A 23311-nucleotide genomic window follows, 5' to 3' on the forward strand; every position below is an offset into this window, starting at 1 on the left:
TTTTCTTCATCTTGCTGAGAAGATGATAGAAATACGGAAATGGGGAATTCCTATAGGGAGAAAATTTTTATTTCACGCAATCTGAAAGAGGAGTGGTAAACGAAACCTCATGCCACTAAAAAGGGTAGATAGCGAAGGCGTAATATTTTGCGTCATGTCCTGTGTGCCGTGCGGAATTTTTATTCTGTCTTCTGCTCTTTTGCTAATTTGGCGTCCTAACATCTTTGACGTTGCTAGAAAATGGACCACCATTGAAAGGCATATAGTTTTTCAAGCTTTATAGAAAGAAGAAAATGACTCTGAAATAAATAAGGTTCTGGGATTGCTAGTATTTATCATTTTTACAAGTCAAAAAAAGAAAATGTTTCACAACTTTGGAGTAAACTAGACGGGCGGCCAATATTCAACAGTATTATAGAGTCAAAATAATACTGCGGGTTATTCGATTTGATAATGCGACAGAAATGAGGAAAAGCAGAGGCGAAGATAAGTTGCAGACTATTAGAGAGATATTTGATGGGCGGCATGAATATTTGAAATATGCATTCGTGCCAGGATTCTGCATGACAGTTGACGAACAGTCATTGAGGTTCCGTGGGCGCTGTACTTTTAGAGAGTTTGTTTTATCAAAACCAGGAAAGTATGGAAATAAAATTTTCAATAAAATTAAAATTTTGTCTGCAAGTGGTAGTAGTGATTCATACAAGTGTAATATCCAAGTATACACAGGTAGAGACTAATAAAAGTCGAGAGGTCAATCAAGGGAAAAGATTAGTTACAGGTATGGTTGAGGGACCAATCAGCCAGAAGCATAATATGTGAAAGTAGATCGCCTACTACTTTCCAAAGGTTTTGCGATTGTAGATATCATGAGGTAAAATAAACCACCCGATTCCACCCGAGCTCACGTCTGTAAATGCCATGCAGCCTACAGGGTTTCCTAACAAAGTGGTATCTCATGAATCTAATGGAATCAAAGAGAAAATACAATATCGGAAGAATTTACATCGTCAAAAAGAAAATGTGACACACTCCTTGACAACCTTAGGAACCTAGGAAATTATTGTCGTAAGTGCAACTACAAAAAGGATAGAAAAACACGAACATCCTCTTCACGATGAGCACAAAATATATGCCAAGAGCATTCAGAAATTTTATGAAATAAGTGCTTGTAGTAGCATAACAGTTTTAATAACATTTGTAAATGCATCATACTTTTGTTTCATTAAATTTGTTCAATATCTTATTTATCATTGACAAATTATCCATGTTGTAATTTGTGTTAATGTAATTGTGTTAATGAACATACATAAAAATGGGAAAGGTGGAGTGATATTTCTGATAAGGGAATAATATTATGCTTCGCTGCAGTAATCGCTTCCAACAAAATAATTTAATAATATTAAAGACGTGAAGAAATATGTTGAGGAAGTAAATAAGATGGAAACCATCACTTAACTCAGCTTAAATTCATCATAAACTAGAATGATTGTGGAAAAAATGTTAAAGGGTCCATTGGACCCAGTCAGGCTACTACGCGATAATTTTTTTTCAGTCTTCCTAGGGTTAATGATGATATGCTTAAGATAATAAAAATAACTGTTTTCAGAGATATTTTCCTTTTAACTTCAATATTCATTTGGAATTCCCTTCTCTGCACTCAGCAATAAATTAAAATATTGTAGTAAAGGAAAGATATTACGTTAGGGCTTCAAATGGTATGGAATGCAAGCTCTGGTGCACCAACCTACCTTATTTCGTTATTGATAGCATCCAACTGCTCTTGAAGCATGAGCGCCAACGCCTGGGCATCGGTGTGGCCCGATGGAGACATCATGTCGCCCGAACCTCCGCCTGTGCCCCCATACAGGGAGTCACTGTCCTCCTCACCGTCCACGTCATCCAAATCTGAGTTGGCCCCTGAAGCAGCGGCCGCGGCTGCAGCCTCAAACGCCTGCTGCACGTTGGCCAGGATGGTCTGGTGGCGAGCAAGGGCCTGCCACTCCTGCTCCGACAACGGCCGCCCCTGCAAAGCAACCCAATCAAGGGTTGACTACAGTTAAACCTCTGTTAATTGAAACTGAACGAGACCCAAATATCGGCTCTTCCATTTAGGTAAGTGAGGGTCCCATGGAAGAGGTCACACACACTGATACCACAGGAGTCATTATGTATATTGTAATGGCACTACACAATACTAAACCAGAATAGAAGTCATTTAATTGCTTGTATAAATGCTTTTGAGCAATTAAAAGAAATAGCTTAAGAATTACTTAGTTCACAAAGAACAAAAATTACGTAATGGAAAAGATGTATCAAGAATTCACTGGGGACTTAAAAAGTCCTGTTAGTAGGTGGTTAACTCTGATACTGAAATTTCAATGCATAATTCCATGAATTTCAATGCATAAATCCAACAGAATAGGTAAGTACCAAGGTCATGTTAGATAAAAAATATAAATATAAGGGATGGACAGATCAAGGATTTTTTTCGGATCAGGATTGGATGCTTGATTTCAGGTCGGATATTCAGATATTTTAGGATCCAAATGCATTTTTAATTGAATTATTAAAGTTTATTCGGGGTACATGCAATCAAAGGAATGCAATTTAGATTTTCATACAAATGTTAATATTTTAACTGGTTAAAAATAATTTTTAAAAGCTTTCAAGTTATTTAACACTATTAAAATATTTCCTTACGCACGTTTCCCCTGAATTTTGTCACTTTCTCATCGCATACTGACTTGTGTTTCACCTGCTAATGCATCAGTTGTGGTGAGGTGGATTTTGCACTTCCTCGCAATAGTTTCATGCCATAGTGCATGCACTTGGCATACATTCACCCGGGTGGCCGAGCATCCCCTGGTGGCCGCTGGAATAACTCACAGAATAACTGACTACCGTTTGGCACCATGTCGTATGCATTCGGCACCGCCACAGAGGGCATACGTGAAAAGGTAATGCTGTACTTTTAGTTTACTTCATTTAAAAAATTCTGCATTCCTTTTTCATATTTGTCAGTCATTACTGAGAATGTAACATCAATAAATTCATACTCGTAAGTTTTTTTGGCTTTGGGTCCATCAGTTGTGTATGCCTTTCAGTTTCTATCCGTCGCTGTTTCTTGCATCTTGCTTTCGTTTTACTTAAGTGACATCGGCATAACATCTGCGTTATATTTATTTGTGAAATAATATCACTGTTAATATCTTTTCTTGCATTACCAATTTTAATTCAAATCGTTTTTATTGCAGTGCGCGGTTAACTCAGTGTATTATTTCAAATACATCGCCAGCGTAACACTCAAAAAGGAACTTTTTTTTAACAACGGTTATTTTAATCACACCATTTTGCATGCTTAGCAAAATTTTTACCGTAGATAATGAAGATACCGTATTTCCCGGCCGATAAGACGCACTTTTTTTTTCTCCAAAATGTGCTGTAAAATTAGCCTGCGTCTTATGTGCCGATGGTACACGGATATCATGGGTATAACTTCGTCCTAAAATAAGCAACCGTTTTGACAGGATAAATAAATACCATTAAGTATTTTTTAGTGTATCAGGCATTGAAAATAGTTCAATTCATTCCAATTTTGATAATAGTACTCTTTTGAGCAGGTAGTAAGAAATAAAGTTTTAATGCGTCGATGTCTAACTCACTTTAAAAAAATTCCCGGATAAATCAGAAATGCATACAATGTAGCATGTTTAGTTTAATCTTGCAATGGGTGCTGCTGCAAAACTTACATACATTGAGCTAAAGGAGATGTCATCTATATGCTAATACATTGTATCTCTCACGATAAACTCACGAGTCTACCGGCACCACCGGCACTCAACCTTAGGTAACAAAGTATGAGCTCGGTGTTCAGTCAGTTCAGTGCGTAATACGTATCTTTCTATTTAGTCTGCACATGTGCTTCTAAGCACAGAAACTTGGTAATTTCTGTATAAGAAGTCAAAATTGGAATAACCTAATGGGATCTAAAGAGAGAAGATTGTTGTACAGTATTGCATTTAAACTTGAAGTCGTGAAAAATACTTCGGAACACGGCAACCGGGCAGCTGCAAGGTGTTTCGGCCCACCTCCAACCGAGAAGATGATACGAGAATGGCGGAAGCAGAAGATAGATTTAATGAATGCAAATAAGAGTACGAAAACTTTACGTTCATGTTCTCCGAAATGGCCAAAGCTTAAGGAGCACGTTAAGACCTGGATAATAAATCACAGGAAGAACGGGATCACTGTTTCAACAAAAATGATTTTAATGGAAGCAAGAACGTTGGCGATAGATATGTCTATTGCCGATTTTTCTGGGACAACGTCGTGGTGTGAAAGATTTATGAAGAGAAATGGTCTGTACATGCGTACTTAAACCACAATAGCACAAAAACTGCCACCTGAATACGAAAGAAAAATTATCGAATTCCACAAATACGTACTTAACCTGAGAAAAATGAAGTGTTTTGAAATAGGACAGATAGGAAATATGGACGAAGTTCCCTTGACATTTCATGTGCCATCAAATAGAACTGTGGACGTTAAAGGTGCAAAGACAGTTACGATAAAGACTTCCGGTAACGAAAAAACACGCTATACTGTTGTCCTTGCGTGTTGTGCTGATGGTTCAAAACTCCCTCCTTTGTTGATCTTTAAACGAAAAACGCTGCCTAAGTGTACAATTCCACATGGAATTTATATTCATGTTCATCCTAAGGGATGGATGGATGGAGAGGGTATGAAACTGTGGTTGCAGAGGGTGTGGTCCCGGCGTCCAGGTGGACTTCTGAAGAAATCGTCTTTGTTAGTGTGCGATCAGTTTAAGGCCCATATAACTGAGTCCGCAAAAATCCTTGCTACAGAACTGAAGACGCATCTTGCTGTGATTCCTGGTGGATTGACTTCTCAACTGCAGCCTTTGGAAGTTTCAATCAATAAACCATTCAAGGGATTTATGCGTGAAGAATGGATAAAGTGGATTGAGGCACCAACTCACGATTTCACACCGACCGGAAGAATGAGACGGCCGTCAATTTCTACCGCTTGTGAGTGGGTGAAAAAGTCCTGGCAGAAAGTAAAAACTGAGACTATCATAAAGTCTTTCAAAAAGTGTGGAATCAGCAATGCGCTGGATGGAAGTGAAGATGACATTTTGTAAGAGGAAAGTGACGACTCCCGAGAAAATATCTACGCGTATGATTTTAGCAGCAGTGATGAGGATTTTATGGAGTTCTATGATGAATAAACTCTGATATATTTGCTAATTAATAATTTTAAAATTTTTTTATATTAAAGTTCCCTTTTTATGTAAAATGTTATCATTAAAATTCTTTTTTTGTATTATCCAAGTATTTTAGTTGTTTTCGTAAATTCTAACCTGAAAAATCAGGGTGCGTCTTATAGGCCGGGAAATACGGTATTACATCATATAATACAAAAAGTCTTCCGAGGCAGGATTGTTATATAACCTTCCACCGTTTTCGTCTGCAGAAACAAATGCGATAAGTTATTTCACTTAACTGCCACTTAACGTACAGGAACAATAAACATACACCAAGGGAAGCATTTTAGGCATTAAATAACCGCGATACAGTTTTATCAGTTATTTTTCGAATTTTCAGTGGAAAATACGAAAATAATAGAATTATCACGTAAATGCACTAGTTAAGTACAGGCATCCCCCGAGTTACGTATGTCTCGACTTACGTAAATCCCTACTTACGTAAGTGATAACCGTATTTCAAATGATTACGTTAATTTTCGAATGCGAACGCGAAGAAGTAGATATTCGCTCGTACAACTTATGGCAGAAAAAATATCGAATAGTTATCGAGTTTGTTACGTGCTAAAAATAACAAAGTGACCCATATTTGTCATTCCTCGAAGGAATTTTCACTAATTTCTGAAGAAAAATCGCTTATAAATCCCAAGTCAGCAATCAACGTGAAAATTTGCAGTTCTAGCGATGGATGTGGTTGCGCTCATTCCTGTACGATACAACTAGTTTATACAGCATACACACCCGAACTCCGACTCTCAACTATTTAAAAATTGTATCCTTAGTTTGGAAGTTCCATCTGTGGAATTAAAAGAAAATGAAGTTCAAGCAGAAATCTTTATTGCAGAAAAGAATTGTTTAGTACCCACGTAACGGCATTGAAATTTTGAGTGTTAGCAATGAACGCCGCGAAAAAGTTAAGAAAAAGTTGACACACGATATTAATTGCGTAATTGTTTACATGTTTCTGGCGGAAGATTTTATTAAGCTGTATTTTCTCTTTCTCTCATATTGTGTGCATCTGTAAATGAATATTGCGTCATTGAAAGCTTTTCCCCACTAACTTTGTTGCAAGTTAATGACGGAGTTGGCTGAATAAAAGCTCACTTTTAATTAGCTTTGTGCTTTGGAAATACTCTACTATGTTTCCAGCAGAGTAAATATTCAAATGATGATATTTTCACGTTATTTTATTGAGATATGAGAGAATGAAAGTATGTTTCCGTGTGTGAAAGATTGAGTGTATGTGTGTGTGAATGTATCTAAGAATATAGTAATTTACTGGTATTTTTTGTGTGTTATTTGCTCGTAATCCTAGACACTCCTCCTACGTGTATTAACTGTGACAGTGAAACCACCAGATTCATCGATCAACGTAATATATAAATGGCAGAAGATATTATGATTAAAGGTTGGTAGACAATGCATTCTTTGGGCCCTTATATCGCAGTATAACATAATGAATCTATTTAAGTATTCAGTTTAGTAATGTAGCGTTGAGATACCGTACTTTCCCAAATCCACGTGGTCGGTCAACTCTGAGAATAATATTACGCATTTTGATTGCAATGCTCGAGATGCAACTCTCAGACTATATTAATGTTTATCGATTTTGTATCTAATAACGTAAGAATACGCGGTAGAGTTCATGAATATCGCAGTGAATTGAATGAAACTTCACCGAGAATTTACCGCGCATTTCTCCGCTGAGAATTTCACCGCACCGATCGAAATCTCTGAAGCACTAACGCAAAGGTTCGACTTACGTAAATTTCGACTTATGCAGAGTCTGCCGGAACGCATCTCTTACGTAACTCGGGGGATGCCTGTACATAGAAAAATGTCTTCGTCGGTTGTACATTGGCATAATGATTGACAAAGCAATGCTTTGCATGATTTTTATTCAGAACGACGCATATAAATTGTTTGAATAGTTGTTATTAAAGTATGGAAATTGAGTGATGCAAAAACATCGCCTTTCGTCTGGATTTACGCTTACGATTATCGGAGAGAAATTTATCTGTCGCCGCACCATTCCTGTATAACTGTTTGCAATAGGTATATTGGCTATTATTTGCTCCACCTCCGGTAAAGTGACAATTCACTAAAGCAAGTGTTTATTTGAGCAAAGTGGGGTCTCCTTTTATCAAGGTTACACTGTATTTAGTGAAATTATTTTCAATCATTTCTTGTGGTTGCTAATTTTAAATTTGCCATTAATTCAGATAATAAGAAAGAGTTCATCCTTGTGAACTGAGTATCAAGAACCGATGGGGGAGAACCGGACCAGTACCGAGAACCGAAAAAATTTAAGAACCGACTCACTCTTAAACAAAAGTAAACATTTTTTCGCAACTTATTATAAAGGTTTGAAATTACGAAACTCGATATTACAAAGTGCCTATTTTCCATTCCCGCTGACTTTGCATAATCGAGAGAGTACCGTCATGAGTATTAAGTCAAAATATAAAATTCAAGCATAATATCAAGTTTTTTTAAGGTTGAAGTTTGAAATCTCACGGTTACTTCCTTTCGAACATTTGATGAACCAACTTCACGTTCTTACAAGATTTAAATATGTTATGAATTATCCTAGCTATATCTGAAACATCATAGGGATGAAAAAATTATAGTTAAAAATTATTTATGAAAGGAATAACCAGTTAAAAATCAACAGAATATGTATTTCCTGGATTTCATTAAGAAGCTTTAGAAAGCTTCTTAATGAATTTGAAGAAGACTAAACCAGAAATAGGCTTTGGAATAGTGAAGCATCTGCTTGCAAAAACCTCTCACTCAGGAACATTTTTGAATTCCCTTTTGCAGAATAATCCCCTTTTGCAGAATGATCAAATCTCTCATATTAAAACACACCCACTAACAGAGTTAACACAGTTTCACTTCTGTGCCATCAGAACAAGGAGAGTAATTCGTACATAGGCGTCACTTCATAAGTAGAGATTCTTACATTGGATTTTCTACAATAAAAATAACTAAAAGAGGTAATCTTGAATATTCCTCATTAACCCTTTGAGTGCCACGCAACGATATATCGTCGTTTGCAGAATATGCCAGAAGTGCCAACGACGATATATCGTTGTTGACAATGAACCCTGTTAAAACAATGTTTTTTTCATTCAATTGATACTTTTTATAGCATATAACACCAGAACAGTTTATTTTTTACCATGTTGCATTATAATTTGAAATTTTAATTGCAATTATCAACATATTTGTAAATTTTTGTGACCATATGACAGATGGAAATTTCTGAGCACCATTTTTGGTTCTTGCGAAACAGCTTCCTGGTAATACACTCATAAGCCGCATTGTTTGTCGCCTAAAATCAACTGGCTTTCATTTAATATACCTTGTACTTTGTATATCTATCAGTGGTGTTATTTTTGGCTAGTTCCTATTTCCTTTTAACTTATTTGAAACATTTTATCCACTGCGAAGCGCGTCTTATTTTTTTCAGAGCGCGAGCGATATATGATCGTTACTGGAAGACATGAGGTTTTTATCTATGCTCTATTACTTCGAAAGATATAATTTGTTGCTGAATGTGCCATTTCAATCATGTTTTTTATATTTAGCACCGAAAGAGAGAAGGTAAGGTACTAAGTATGTAATTGATACCGTGCAATCAATCACAGCTTGTGTACCGGTCAACTGGGCCACCGCGGAGGTTGGAAATCGGAGTCACATTGTCGACCCGGTGCACCGGGTCGTCAATTTGACACCGATTTCCAACCTCGTTTTCATGGTATCAAAGGCAGTAGTAATTGAAATCTGATGACGGTGAACATAAAAGAATTCGTTGTGTGCCGTCTTTAGCTGTCATTTACTCAATGAAATTACCCCACATATGTAAAGCTGAAAAGAATTCGTTGTGTGCCGTCTTTAGCTGTCATTTACTCAATGAAATTACCCCACATATGTAAAGCTCAAAAGAATTCGTTGTGTGCCGTCTTTAGCTGTCATTTACTCAATGAAATTACCCCACATATGTAAAGCTCAAAAGAATTCGTTGTGTGCCGTCTTTTTCTGTCATTTACTCAATGAAATTACCCCACATATGTAAAGCTCACAGTTTTGTTTGCGTGGCCAGTTTCATCCTGCGACGAGCGGGATTGTAGTCGCAATTTACCTCTTCGAAATTGAAGTAGCCTTATGGTTTAGTAAATAGCGTCAACGTCGAGAACTGAGTTAGCGTCTGGTGTTGACGATGACAGATTAGTTGAATATATAAATTAGCTAAGTGATCATGACAACGGTTCTGTGCGAAGTGGGGACAGCGCCCATTCTCGTCGAAACAAGAGTGAAGGGGAATGTTATCAGACTCAGATGAAAGTGTGATACTCTTTGCTAAGAAGACACCGGTAATAATTGACTTTAGTGATGATAGTAATAGTTCTGATGAACTTTACAGTGGAAGTGGAAGCTGTGAACACACTCCAGAATTCGTTGAAGTTCAGGGCAATTGTGATGTACCCCAGACTCCAAATTTTGAATTCTTGAAAAACCGGGGCCCAAACGTCTACCGCCACCAAACTCTCCTCCAATTGTGTAATTCCACCTCTTCTTTGCCATCACATTCTGGAACATGGTTGTAAAGGAGGCCAACAGGTACTCTTTTAGGTCTAAACAGGTTTAGGCTTCACATAATAGACTCTCACCGAATTCGAGAATGCAAAAATTGTGTCCAGTTAGAGTGGAGGAAATGAGATCTTTTATTACGGTGTTTATGGAAATCAAATCACTAGAAGACATACATTTTTTTCGGACTGGTCCGCTAATTCTCGCTCAATCCCTTGGTTTGGAAAGATGTTTTCAAGAAATACGATTCAATTACCCCTGAATTTTATGCAACTATCATTGGAAAAATAAAAAAGATATTTACTGAAAATTTGAGTAATTTTCTTTGCGAATATGTGACTATTTTATAGAAAAACAATGGTATTTCATATTTATTTTTGTTTGGTTCATATTAAAAGGATTTTGTTTGTCCATTTTTGGGTCAAAAGTGAAAAATTAAATAATTCAATCTCGTTAAATTTAAAATTTAACAACAACAATTGAGCATTACGAAACAAAACTGCCAATATTTTTTTATTTTGATTTAGATGAATGAATTCACTGCCAAATACAAAAAGAATTGTGCAAAAACAGTAATAAATAAGCAAATTATTAAGTTTTTTATAAAGGTCTACAAAATTAGCAAAATACCCATGGCACTTCTGGGAGTACCCATCAAAAAACCCATGGCACTCAAAGGGTTAAAATCAGAAATTCAGATTCAAGATTCAAAAATCATTCCCAGATTTCCTTAGAGGTCCTTAGACACCCCAAATGCTGACAATGGGAAATGTATTTTACCACCATCTACATATATACCGGGGTCAGTATTAACAGATTTTCTCCTGTAGCAAAGATACAATAAACAGCAAACTTGCAGGACACAAACGCACCTTGGCCACCTCCTCTTCGAGTGCAGCGACCGCAAGGCGTGCCTTGGAAGCTCTGGAAGCAGACGACGAGACAGACGAGCCGCCGGGCTGGCCTTGAACGGAGGCTGCCGATGGTGGGCGGGTGGGAGTCACTACTGATGATGACGGAGGCCCGGGGGATGCAACGTTGCCAGCTCCCGATGGAGGGCGACCCCCATATGGTGACGGACAGGGCCCTTCGCCTGGAAGCAGCCCACCCGAAGGCGACAAGCTCCTGCAAACAAAAGGCACACGCCTGCTTACCACCACACCAAAGAGCACGGAGCATAAAACATGATTTCACCATCAATAATGTTCTAGCAGGTTGCAAGCAGGTTGTGACGGAGTAAAATTTGATAAAAGATAACAGCAAAAAAAAGCAAAAGGCAGCTTTAGCAACCTTGGCAATCACACCTGAAATAACAAATGACACCTTGAGAAGCACTCGAAGCCAACATGAAGTTGTGCATCATCCTCTTACTTTTTAGAGAAATGGATACAGTAGATAGGACATCAGGAAGAGAATTGTATCAGCAAAGATGGCATTTGTGAAGAAGAAGAGATTATGAGAGGATTGCAATGTAAGAGTACAAAGAAAAGGCTAGTAAAGAGTCTCATCTGGTGTGCAGTGTTTTACGAAAATATGGACACTTAAGGGATGAGGATGAGAGAAGAGAGGAGGCCTTTGATGTGTGGGTGTGGAGGAGGATTGTAAAGGTGAGGCAGATGTAGAGGAACAAAGAAGGACTTGGCAGGCATGGTGGGAGATAGGGAAGAGGCAGAAGGTTTGGACGGGGTGGGGATTCAGCAGGGAGGGGATACGGAAAACAGCATTAGGGGGAAGAGAATAGGGTAAGCGAGGGATGGTGATGTTTATAGACAGAGTGAAAAGGAGAAGGCCTGATTGGGAATTGAAGAGAGAATTACAGCGTGGGATTTGAGAGACAGACCAAGGTATTTTACAAAATGCTCCATGTAAACCTACCATAACCAATAGCATACTCTTACAATAATTACTTATTTAAAAAATACACACTAATGAGAACACATGAAAATGCAAAATGATACAGAATGGCCATTTCAGAGAATCAGAAAATGCAGCAGATAAAATAATTTCCATACCTCCAAAAATAAATTATAGGAGTATCATGCTTAAAATGATATGAGAGACTAGTAAAGAGTGCGGGAGACAGTTGTGGAGAGGAATCAACTTTCATAGGAGTGAAGAAAGACACTGTTGCTCACATTTTCTATTCATATTAATTCCTGGCATTGAAAATGAAATTTAAAATCACCAAGGGTAATACCCGTCCCCAAGGGTAAAATCAGGGTTATCACAAGATTCCCTAACTGAAACTCCCCAGATTGACCCTGACAAAAAAATCTTCATTTCCCCTGACCATTTCGCACTCTCCATTTTGAACGAAAAATTAAACCTTATTTCACACAGAATATTTTAATCAGTACACTACCGTGGCATCAAAACCATGGTAATGTACCAATGAAAATATTCTGCAGTAAAACAAAGTTTAAATTTTCATTCAAAATGAGTAAATTCCGTAAGTATCACCAGAAACCATCAACCTTCTTTTCATCATTACAGAATGAATAATAATTGTAGGAATAAAAGTCAATAATTAAACAAAATTCTATCATAAATACTTCCAAATTTTTGTACACTTATTTCTTTAAATTAAGCACATGGAAAAAAAACTTATTTTCAGGCAAATAATTGTGACAAAAACGGAGGCTCACAGCCACCGAACACTACTGTTAGATTCACAACATAAATTGTCTAGTAGGCCATGGACAAGATTCTCTCACTTTTCCCTGAATATCTTTACACAAGGAGGCCATGTTCAGTTTTAAAGGCTATATAATGCAAAAAAGAATAGCATACCTGGTTAATGCATCAGTCTGCTGTATGTTGAATGCTATTTCCTGCTGCAGCATCTGCCGCCTTATGCTTTCTATTTCCATTCGAGCTTTATTCAATTCTTTCACAATGTTACCCTGAAAAAATATGAGTTAGTTACCCTTTACAAAAGGTGATATTGTTCTTAAATAATTAATAATGATATGCATTTTCAAGTTTCACAGTAGATGCATTATGAACAGCTACAAGGTATGATTTCTAAATTCTCTGAATCATTTAGGATCTGGATCAGTCTGATCAGTTTCTCTAATATGTACTACACATCCCTTGAACCTTCCTCGCATAGTTATGGCGTAGAAAAGAGAAACTTAGAAATTACAAATTTTTAATAAGGACTCAATTTTATATCTGCATTCAATAAGAAATAATTGTTTGAATGCTTTTATAGCCAAACATTCTTTCAGTTAATAATAAGAATAATATTTAAATTTTTCAAAAAATTTTTTTTCAACTCGGCATGGTAAATAAAAGTACAACATTTTGAAGCACTAACACTTGGAGAACGGGAAGTAATTGCAGTTTTTTGTAGATACCGTGCCTGATATCATTAAAATTTCACTTGTCACCCTTATCTTATAAATTACTCTAATGGGACACCAATAAAATTCATGCTTGACACTTCTAAGTTTAATTATTTGAGAGGCTTCCCTTTTGCTTCGTCACGATTAGGAAAGTCCAAAACATTGTGTTCATAAGTAGGACAGAAAAAGGCAGAAGCATTTTCAAGCAACCAATTCTAAATGTTTCTCAAGATTTGAGGTTTCAGAAATTGAAGTATCCCATTCATAATTTTGAACTACCTACACCATTTGGAGAAAATTTGTCAACAACATTATTCAGATACTGCTCATAAACTCCTGCTAAGTAATATATTAATTGAATGAGTTCATATAAATATGGTTTACTAGTGAGTCTTTTGATTTACGGATAAAAATAAAGACAACCTTGGAGCTAAAAAATTGTCAGATTTCCTTCGATATCGATTCTCTCCATTTGAGAAGATATTCTTTCTTTCCCTCCTCGTGTTACCTTTTCGCCTTGGGAGTCCTCCAATATTTTCCTAGTCTTCTCCAATTCCTGCTGTAAGGAGTTTTTCTCCTCTAGCGAATGCATCCTTTCCTTTAGGTGAACCTGCAAGCGTTCGTTCGATTCTGAAACAGAAAAGGACACATTTTTAATAGCCAGAAGATAGTACTTTAAGTCTCCTTGTACCAAACCAACATTTCCAACTTTTAATGCTAAATAAATTTGGCTAAATATGGATGTTAAATGATATGCTTGAGCCATTATTTCCAAATTACTTCAAAGTACAAGTACTACATACTAACCCTGCCCCCGTTCATACTTTAAGTGAGTTTTTATAACTTGACAACTGAAAATCTTACAACCAACCCTCATTCTATTAAATCCATCAAAAGCATCTATTTACGCTAATGCATTCACAAACATTGGTCATAACAATTTCTACTTATATATATATATATACACCCATGTCTCGTATAGCGCAAGGGATGCGTTCCTTGGGGTCTTTGCGCTATACGAATTTGCGTTATACGAGAGCGTTTTAACATAGGGAAGATAGGGATGCGTTCCTGGTAGCATAGGTCTTGGGTATTGAATTTCCTCTAAAACATCTATATTCCCATAAAAAGCCTTAGAAAACATTATTTCTATAAATATTTATAGTTTAAAACATCTTTAAAGATAGTATTCACGCATTCAAAGACTTTTATTCACGTTAAAAAAAATTCTTACGTGCTTTCGAAATTCCGTCCTGTCGTGCGGGTGGGCTAAAATCTGCTATCTCAGGGGATCGTAATGCGTTGCCGGCAGTTGATGATTTTTCAAACTAGTCTAAAAACAACTATTGTGTCACCCAGGCCCTTTTGTCGCTCATCCAAACGACAGGAAAATGCTACTTTAAATGCCATTTCATAGCTAGCGGAGTTTATGAATGATAAATCATTTTAATTTGAAGTCCTCCGAGTCATTAGCAGCTACGTGAAACAGTCTTTAAATGCCTTGAAACCTGACCCAGGTTTTCCTTCCCTGAAAATGAATGAACGAGAATGCATTCTTTTCCAAAAGAATATCGTCTCATCAACACTTAAAACTAGTTGAGGGGGAAAGGAGCCACTTTCAATAACAGCTTGGAGTTCATCAGAAAATGCTGTGGTGGCTGCGCTATCAACACTTGCAGATTCACCTGATATCGCCGCACTGAAAATACCTGCTTGCCGTTTAAATTCTGGAACCAACCGGAGCTTTCACTTAATGTCTCGGAGCGATTACCACTCTCGTCTTTTTGTACTGATTCACCATGAACTTTCCGTATGTGTAGACCGCTTGGTTGAAGTCGGTGCGGCTGAGGTCACTGATATTTTAGCTTCGTCTTTATTCAGAATAAGGCATCGTGAGTTTAAACTTCCGCGCAATATCGCTTTGACGCTCTCCATTTTCAAAGCAATTGACCTCTCTCAAGTCCTCTTCTAGGTTTATGGTTTTTCTTGATAAATTCTTGATTTTTCTACACGCATTCCTATTTTTTGCCATATTCTCTTGGTTTTTACCCTGTATGGCTCTATCTAAATCACTTTCTTCTGCTGAACTGTATTCCTGAGACGCAGAAGGGCTATGACTGCGGGGAGGGAACGAAGCCATTGTGCCATAGACACTATAGCGGACCCTTTTATGTGTTGATGCTATTCATGCGCAACTCGGTCACCGCTCCATTTCTCCCCAGTGAATACCGATGACCTTGAAGGCTTTAGCGTAGACTCTCTACCTGGAAGGCAATCGCCCGGTAACCTACGACGGCAAAAATACGACTCAAACCGTATTGCTGAAAAAAAAACTCTTTTCCACTAGCCCCACGCTTAATTAACGATCTAAATTATTTATTATCATTCTGTTAAGGAGAAGAGATAAATCTTCGGTAGGCCGGCTATCTAGACCCAATGACGAGTAATACTTTTGGCAATTGCGCAGCAATGAATTTCGATTAATATATAAACAAAAAAGAAGATTTGAGGCAAGAAATAATATTAATATGCGTAAATTGATAGAAATTTCGTGTGTACTTAGCGCAAGTTCACGTTTTATCACGAGAGCGTTTAAGATTTTTGATTAGGCTACACTGCGTTGCAATAATTCCCCGAGGAACGAATTTGCGCTATATCGAAATTGCGCTAATCGAAATTGCGCTATACGAGACATGGGTGTATATTCAATGTTTTGCAGAAATGCGATGCAACGTAGCACATAATATGAATGTTCAAAAACACAGTCACTAAACATAGACACGAAAAAAAAAAAAGAAGAAAACACTCACACGAAAAATAAAACTGAAAGACTTTCGCGGTTGTAGCCGCTTCATCAGTCAAGGAGAGATTGAGTGGGGAAGGAGTGTGTTGGAAAAAGGGGAAAGGTGGGGGGAAGAGGGGAGGGGTGTATTGGGGCGGGGCTAACTCAACAAGATACTTTCTTAACCTTTGTGCATCATGAAGGAGTTCCACCATGTTACACCAACCACCATCGCATTTATATAAATATAAATAACTTTTGTATATGAATTCAACAAAAATTTGATAAATTAACCAAAATTTTCAAGAATGATAGAACAATAAATGAAATTGAACGAGTAAATAGAATGTCAATGAAAAATATGTTGGCTATGTCATGGAAATCAAGGTGAAAAGTGATGCAAAAGAGACCATCAATGGAATTTTTTTTTCTTTGGGCCGTCGGATTGGGTATAACCCAGAATTTAGTCACTGTTAAGTTTCATAAAACGACACTAAACTCATTTCCTGAAATAAAATTCCAAGCTATCATACCTGATAAAAGCTTGTCTACTGTAGAGGACAGCTTCTGGTTATGCTCCTCATTCATTTTAAGGCGCTGGTTCAACCGAAGGAGTTCAGCACTCTTTTCGTCAAGTTGGGCCTCTAACCTCTGGATTCGATCCTCGGCAGACCCATGGCGCTCCTGTGCCTGAATGGAGCAGAGAATGAGCAGAGACAAAATGTAGCGCCAATGGGGCATGCACTTTTCAACATGCACACGACTATCAGAAAAGAAAATGAGAATATGATTTGCACAAATACTGATTAACATTCCTACCAGATGAGAATCAGGAAGAGCACATTTATTTCAAATCACACAGGTTAAAAGAAATACTTTAGAGTGATGCCTTTTATATTCTCATAATTCATGAAAACTTAAAATGAACCTGTGCCTGAGTAAAGCACTACAAAAATATGTAAACAATAGGACGACATAAAAAAGATTCATGTTTATCCTAATGCATTATATGCATTTAAGAATATTTCAATCTCCATAAAAAAATAGCAGGTTAGAACAATGGGAGGAAGTAAAAACATTTTTGAAATGCAAATAGAAGTACATAAACCAATTCAAGCATTGGTGAGTACACTTAGATAATGAAAATAGAGAGGTCGCTGAAATTAGAAACAACAGTAGAAGATACAGTAGAAATTGTTTAGTACGTTTCTGAAGGGACCACGAAAAATGAACGTACTAACCAGGAAAACGTACTAACGAGGAAAGTAAATAGTATAGCAGTCGGGGTTATGGCAATCAGTGAAAAAGTCGTCATAATTACAATTACTATTGGTAGTTCTCATAGGATCGCCTTCCTGAACTCTTTTCACATTTAAAATCAAGAAAATGAGCGCTACATTGAAAAACAATACCATGTGAATAAAAATAGCAATTTTTCATAGATTTCCCGAAGACGATTCCATGATTACGGCGTCTATCTCCCGTGATTTATCCTATATATATTTACAGAATGAGGACGAGTGAAGCTCAGACAAGCGAAGACAAGTCATTTTTCTTTCTCACAGGGTACTCGGAGAATATAACAACAACCCGGAGTAAGTCAACTGGTTTTTTAAACATCATAAAAATTGGGAAAAATTATATTGACTTTTAAATTACGGCAACAGCCGTAGACATTCGCTTCTGAAATGATACCATATCGATTGTAAAATCGATCGGTATATCGATTGATGACACGCAAGATTATTAGATTAAGACGTAATTACAAGAAAATTTTATATTAAACAGTTGAAATTTACTTTCAAAATTTGTCTAATGTCGTCTGCTTTCGTTCCGAGATCAAGTATTTTTAAGCTAAGCTTCGCGTGGAGATCCAGAGGATCGTCTGCTCCCGCAACAGTAGTCAAGTAAATACGAACGACGTCGAGTTTATGGAGCAGTACTGCTTTAGATAATGTGGGAATCGTCTAAGACCGTTAAGACTCATTTCTTCATCATGATAACTCGTGTAATAGCAACAATTGCCCACTCACGAACTTTGTGCGCAGCAGTGGGCACTCCCAAGCGCTCAAAAGGCAACAGAAGGTGAGGAGCTCGGGGTGGGGAAATTTGGGGCTACTTATTGGCTGTAGTTTTTCATAGTCAGACATTCCCGAAAAATGGCCGCATTTTATTATTCAGCACGTCACAAGAATTCAGAAATGCATTTGGATAAATTACGGTAAAAGAAAGAGATGTGGAATGAATGGAAGAATGTTAATGGCTAGTAATAATAAATTAAATCATGAATTCAGACGTTTGCGACCCTTAAGAAGATACTAGAGAACGAATTGCGGGTTGCGTCACGGCAAGCAATTGATTGTACTAACCAGGAAAGCGCAATTTTTTCAAACGTACAAACCAAATGCTTTTACCTGTATTTTGTTCGGATGGTACCGGGACCGAGGGAAATCGCCGTACTAAGGAGGAAAACGTACTAAGGAGGAACGTACTAACCAAGTTCCACTGTATAATATAATTGAGGGACTTTATGAATAATACATAGCAATCCCTTTTTTCACTTAAGAATATTGTGGACACAAAAATATAAGTCAAGCATAAACTAAATTTGGTGGAAAAAAATAACTATAACTTATTTAAACAAATCTAAGAAATTCCACTACGCTGTGCAAGAAATAATACAGGAGTCAAAGCATTCAACCACATAACTTCATTCAAAGGGTAGTAAGAATATAAAAAGGAAAAAACAAGGCAATTAGAAATGCTCAACAGCTCAGAGGCTCAGGCACTTGCCAAGCATAAGTACAAAACCTTAAACCTTTAAAGAAGAAGTCTTGAAGCACTTGGAGGCAGAAAAATAAAACCTTAATTTTGACAGAATCCATAAAAGTTGACAAAAACAAAAGACAGTGACTCACAATAATTGCAACAGGAAAAAATTCCTCTGGACCAGGAATTGAACCAGAGACAATAAAAAATTCCCCTTAGCTACAAATCAAACTTTGTGTGAACATATGACTTTCTGGGCCACCATGAAGACCACAATGCTAGCCTGACTTGATCCACACTGCAATTCCTACCTATAGAGAGGAATATTTGTCCCTATCCAAAAAGGAGACAAATGGGGAATAAAAAGAATTCAGAGAACTTACAAAAGGGAGATTAAAATGTTGGGGGCATGCTACATGTTGGGATATTCAAGATGGTGCCCAATAATGACGTGCGTAAATGTAGCTGCTGCAAAAAGTTATTCAAAAGCGAAGATAAAACTCATTAGATGTGACTATTGTTCAAGTATATTCCACGGTAAATGTACAGGGATTAAAGAAATATCACTAAAAGCCTTATCTGAAGACTGAGATATACACCGGAAATGTTTCCGCTGCCGATCCTGCAAGGCAAACCTAACCGACATGGTCGTTGATATTGAGAACTTGAAGCAAGAACTTGGAAGTTTAAAAAGGAGAGGAGAATTTGTGCAGCTGGAAGCGCTCCTGAGAAAGTTACTTTTGCAGAAAAGCTTACAAAGAGTAATAATTGCGTGACAGAGCCGGGTATGGAATTTGAGAGAATATCTGTAGATGAATGGAGTAACGAGGATCACTTGGTTACTTCAAATGTGAGAACTAAACCAAATTTTTCTCTGTAAGGAAACAACAACATTGAATGACAACAACAACGAGAGGACCTATAACCATGGGTACCCACCCAAACAGCCGTAATGGAAATTATCACGCCATGTCCAAGAAAAGAGAAGGATTTGGCCGCGAAAATTCGTTTAGTGATGTGGGCAGTGCTCCTTCATCCCCCAATCCAGAAAACCTCATGAATCAGTAGGACAACAATACCTGTTTGAGTATGTAACTAGAATTGGACGATAACCCCAAGATAATTTTTTTGAATTTTGTGGACTTTTTTCCCCTTATTTTTTCTGTATTTTGCACTATTAAAATATCACTAACATTTATAATCCAGGATTTTACAGTGAATAAGGGAAAATTATACACTTCATGTTGTATCATTGCAAATTTCCCTGCAAAACTTTTCATTTACAACTTTTACCATAAATTTAACAGCATTGCTTACCCATTGACATAGAATGAAATAAAAAATAGATCTAAACAAGAATTAATTTGCATTATATACATCTTAAACCCTGTTTGGATGACCTAATCAGTACAAGAAAGTCAAGCTAAATCATACGTTGTCCACATAACAGAGCCTAATGGAGTATTAAATGGCAATTTCCATTCAATATTTCACTTCCAAATCAATTTATCATAACTGACAAGAAAGTATATCCAGTAGAATAGTGACTTTCATTTCTAATATTTTATATTCTTTGTATTCCTCAAGCATATATAATGCATATTTAATTATGATGCGTAGCAGTCCTTGCATTCTTGACAGAGGTTGATACACACAAATACTTCAAACCCTTTATTTTTTTAGCATCAAATTATAACTACTGCAACTGCCTAATCCCCAAGGATACCAGTAATAAATGGCAGAAGTTTTGGTACCTAAAGAACAATATTATTCATAATGAAAAATAATAATCCTGAAACAATAACTTAAATAATTACTTACTTATTATTTACTGAAAAATAAAATTGGTCGGAACTCAAAAGGAAAACTAGCTTAATTAAGTGCAGGTAAATAATTAGTCGTAAAGTCTTTCCTGCCACTCCAGTGCCCTTGAATCTAGCTTAAAAATGGTTTCCTAATTCCAGCTTGACTTTACAAAAATCTCTGCTTGCAATACCCTAAAAATTACAAAAACTAATTCTGCAATAGTTTTTGTTCTAGCATTATTTATATCAATATGTAAAGGCTTAAAATTTTGTTTAGATGAAGTCAATTCACAGTAATTCAAGCACCAAAAATTAAAAATGCTAATATAATTATCATAAATAGTAGTGACATGAAAACAGTGAGCCGAGTGTCTACAGGGCTACCCAGAGGCCCTTTCAAGGCCCAAAATAACATTCCCAAATTTCCTTATGGATTAAAAAACCATAAACTGCCACATGAACTTTGTCCTAGGCCTCTAAATGTCTCTAGACAGCCCTTGGCCCCCATATAATTTGAATAAAATCACCAAAAAATGTTAGTATTTAAAATAATAGCGCCTACGTTTGATACCTGGTGCAAGGCATCCATTCTGTGCTTCAACTCTTCTTCCATCTCGGGGAGTTTGGCATACTGAGCAACTTTCCCTTCCGACAGCTCCAACTTCTCCTGCAGACCTCTCATCTTCTCCTCCTGGATCTGTGCGACAATGCGACGAAAATGTTAGGATGTCAAATATCAGCGGTAATGCAATGCGGGCACATGTAAAGATTCACTTCCAAATATACACAACAAAGGATCCAAGAAATGGTTTAGATTTGTAACTAAGAAATACCAAAATTATTAAGCAACAAAATATAGTCACTATTAATGAACTCTCAATAATCCAGCTCCCGATCATCTGGTTTGAGGATTATCCCAGCTATTTTCTCCTCCACAGACAAAATTTTGAGCATTTCCTAAGTAGAATTTCTTATGATTTCATGACATAAATTTTCCCTCAAGCCACAGATGTGATTCCCTAGTTTCCCTGGCCCCTTTCAGATCCCCTGACTTTTTCCTCAATCTCCTGAACCTGTAAAAATCCATTAATATAGATGAAAAATGATCTATTTAGAGCCCAGCAGTTCTCAGCTACACAACCTGATAACAAGACAAGCAAAGTACTTTAAAAAATGCTGCCCTGATGCTTGGCAAGTTGGAAGACACTCACCTTCAATTGGGCTTCTTTGTGCTGCAGCTCTTGCTCTAGTTTGTCGTTGAGGTCATGCAGAGATGTCGACTCTCTTTGTGCATTCAAATATCGCTTCTCTAAGGTTGCAATGCGCTCCTCCTAAGAAAACAAGAAATAGCAATTAATAATATTAAAAATATCCATTCTTTCAAATGTTGATGATCATTAAAATTCTTAACTTAGAAGAAATGCTGATGAGCATGGGCTCAAGTTTCATGACTTGTGTGAGAAATGCATACAATGAGGAAAAGCCATTTTTTAAATGACTGATATTTAAATAGTATCCTCTAGTGATGGGTCGGTTCGATTCTTCGATTCTCAGCCAAGAACCGGAATCGAAAATGAGTACTTGCCAAGGTGAAAAATCGATTCCGATTCCAGTAGTACTTCAAACCACAAATTTATATACGACTGCGTTTCCAACAGTCATTTGAATGTTCGCACCACGTAATCGTAATAACAAAACACTTTATCTTCTAGGGATGTGCGAGGACTGGATAGTTCGAGTCGAATCGAGTAGTTGGTACTCTACTCGAGCGTTTCTAGAAGCATTACTAATGTCGAGTCGAGTAGTTAAGGTTACAGAGCTTTCGAGGCTAGTAGGTCCAGCAATCTGCTGACAGGAAGCGCTATCATGAAACTCATGTAATAATACAATTTTTAAAGCCGATAAGTCATTCTAATTCCTTGGCCTGGTAGTTTCAGCTTGCCGAATACACTATAGTTGTCGACGTGGGTGCCGAATACCTTTACGCCAGCCGCGGCGGCCGATCGTCTTCCGACCCGGCACACACTGATCCGAATTCGGAAAAATCTGGAATAAAGTCCAAAATGACCTTTTTGGGGATAGACTTCAAACTTGGCGTAATTACTCATTAATTGTTACCAGATATAAATTTATACGCCATTTTACATAAATATGACCCTTAGTGATGATACAGTGGTCCAAACATGACCGACTTTTCAAAACCACGCGCGATCTCGTTTTTCCTCGAAAATCTTTGAATTTATCGAGGTGGTGTTGCGTTGGCATGATTTTTATGGAATAAAACATGTTATATTCATTTGACCTGGTGCTTTGCCTATACTTTCAATGACTTTTGAAGATTTTGGCGCTCATCTGTCTGGTTTTACATTGCAAAATGGCCGACCCGTTTTTCACATGAAATTTGACTAAAAGTAGACATTATCTTTCATTTACGAAAAATATAACTCGGAAAATTTGGACCACAGTATAAAGTAGAGATTTTTAAAGAGTACTAAGCAGAAATCTTGGAAAAAACGTTTGCCACGAGAGAAATAAGAGCCATTTTTCAATCGCGCGTTAAGGCTGAGCTGCACGCCGCGGAACTCTTGAGGCCGATTTTTCAGGTTTTTTAAAACTTTAGTCTTGAAAATTGTCATTTGAAGCACGGATAATCGTCTTTATTGACCTAACAGACTAATCTGAGGATGTTAAAAAGGATTATGCATGGATCGACTTGATCATTTAG

The 23311-nt window shown here is 37.1% G+C and overlaps 1 protein-coding gene across 1 annotated transcript in view; it reads right to left on the reverse strand.

Annotated features, from left to right (window-relative positions):
* LOC124172014 (liprin-alpha-2) overlaps nucleotides 1–23311 on the reverse strand; it is a 105124-nt gene that overhangs the window by 36483 nt on the left and 45330 nt on the right. The window contains exons 9-15 of the mRNA XM_046551447.1: nucleotides 21798–21917; nucleotides 21149–21283; nucleotides 16546–16702; nucleotides 13739–13860; nucleotides 12674–12786; nucleotides 10756–11008; nucleotides 1752–2026 (exon numbers count right to left, since the gene is read on the reverse strand). Coding sequence (XP_046407403.1) covers nucleotides 1752–2026; nucleotides 10756–11008; nucleotides 12674–12786; nucleotides 13739–13860; nucleotides 16546–16702; nucleotides 21149–21283; nucleotides 21798–21917 — 1175 coding nt within the window. The remainder of the gene's footprint in view (nucleotides 1–1751; nucleotides 2027–10755; nucleotides 11009–12673; nucleotides 12787–13738; nucleotides 13861–16545; nucleotides 16703–21148; nucleotides 21284–21797; nucleotides 21918–23311) is intronic.

This window comes from Ischnura elegans, chromosome 1 (genome assembly GCF_921293095.1).
Source record: "Ischnura elegans chromosome 1, ioIscEleg1.1, whole genome shotgun sequence".
Lineage (NCBI taxonomy): Eukaryota > Metazoa > Arthropoda > Insecta > Odonata > Coenagrionidae > Ischnura > Ischnura elegans.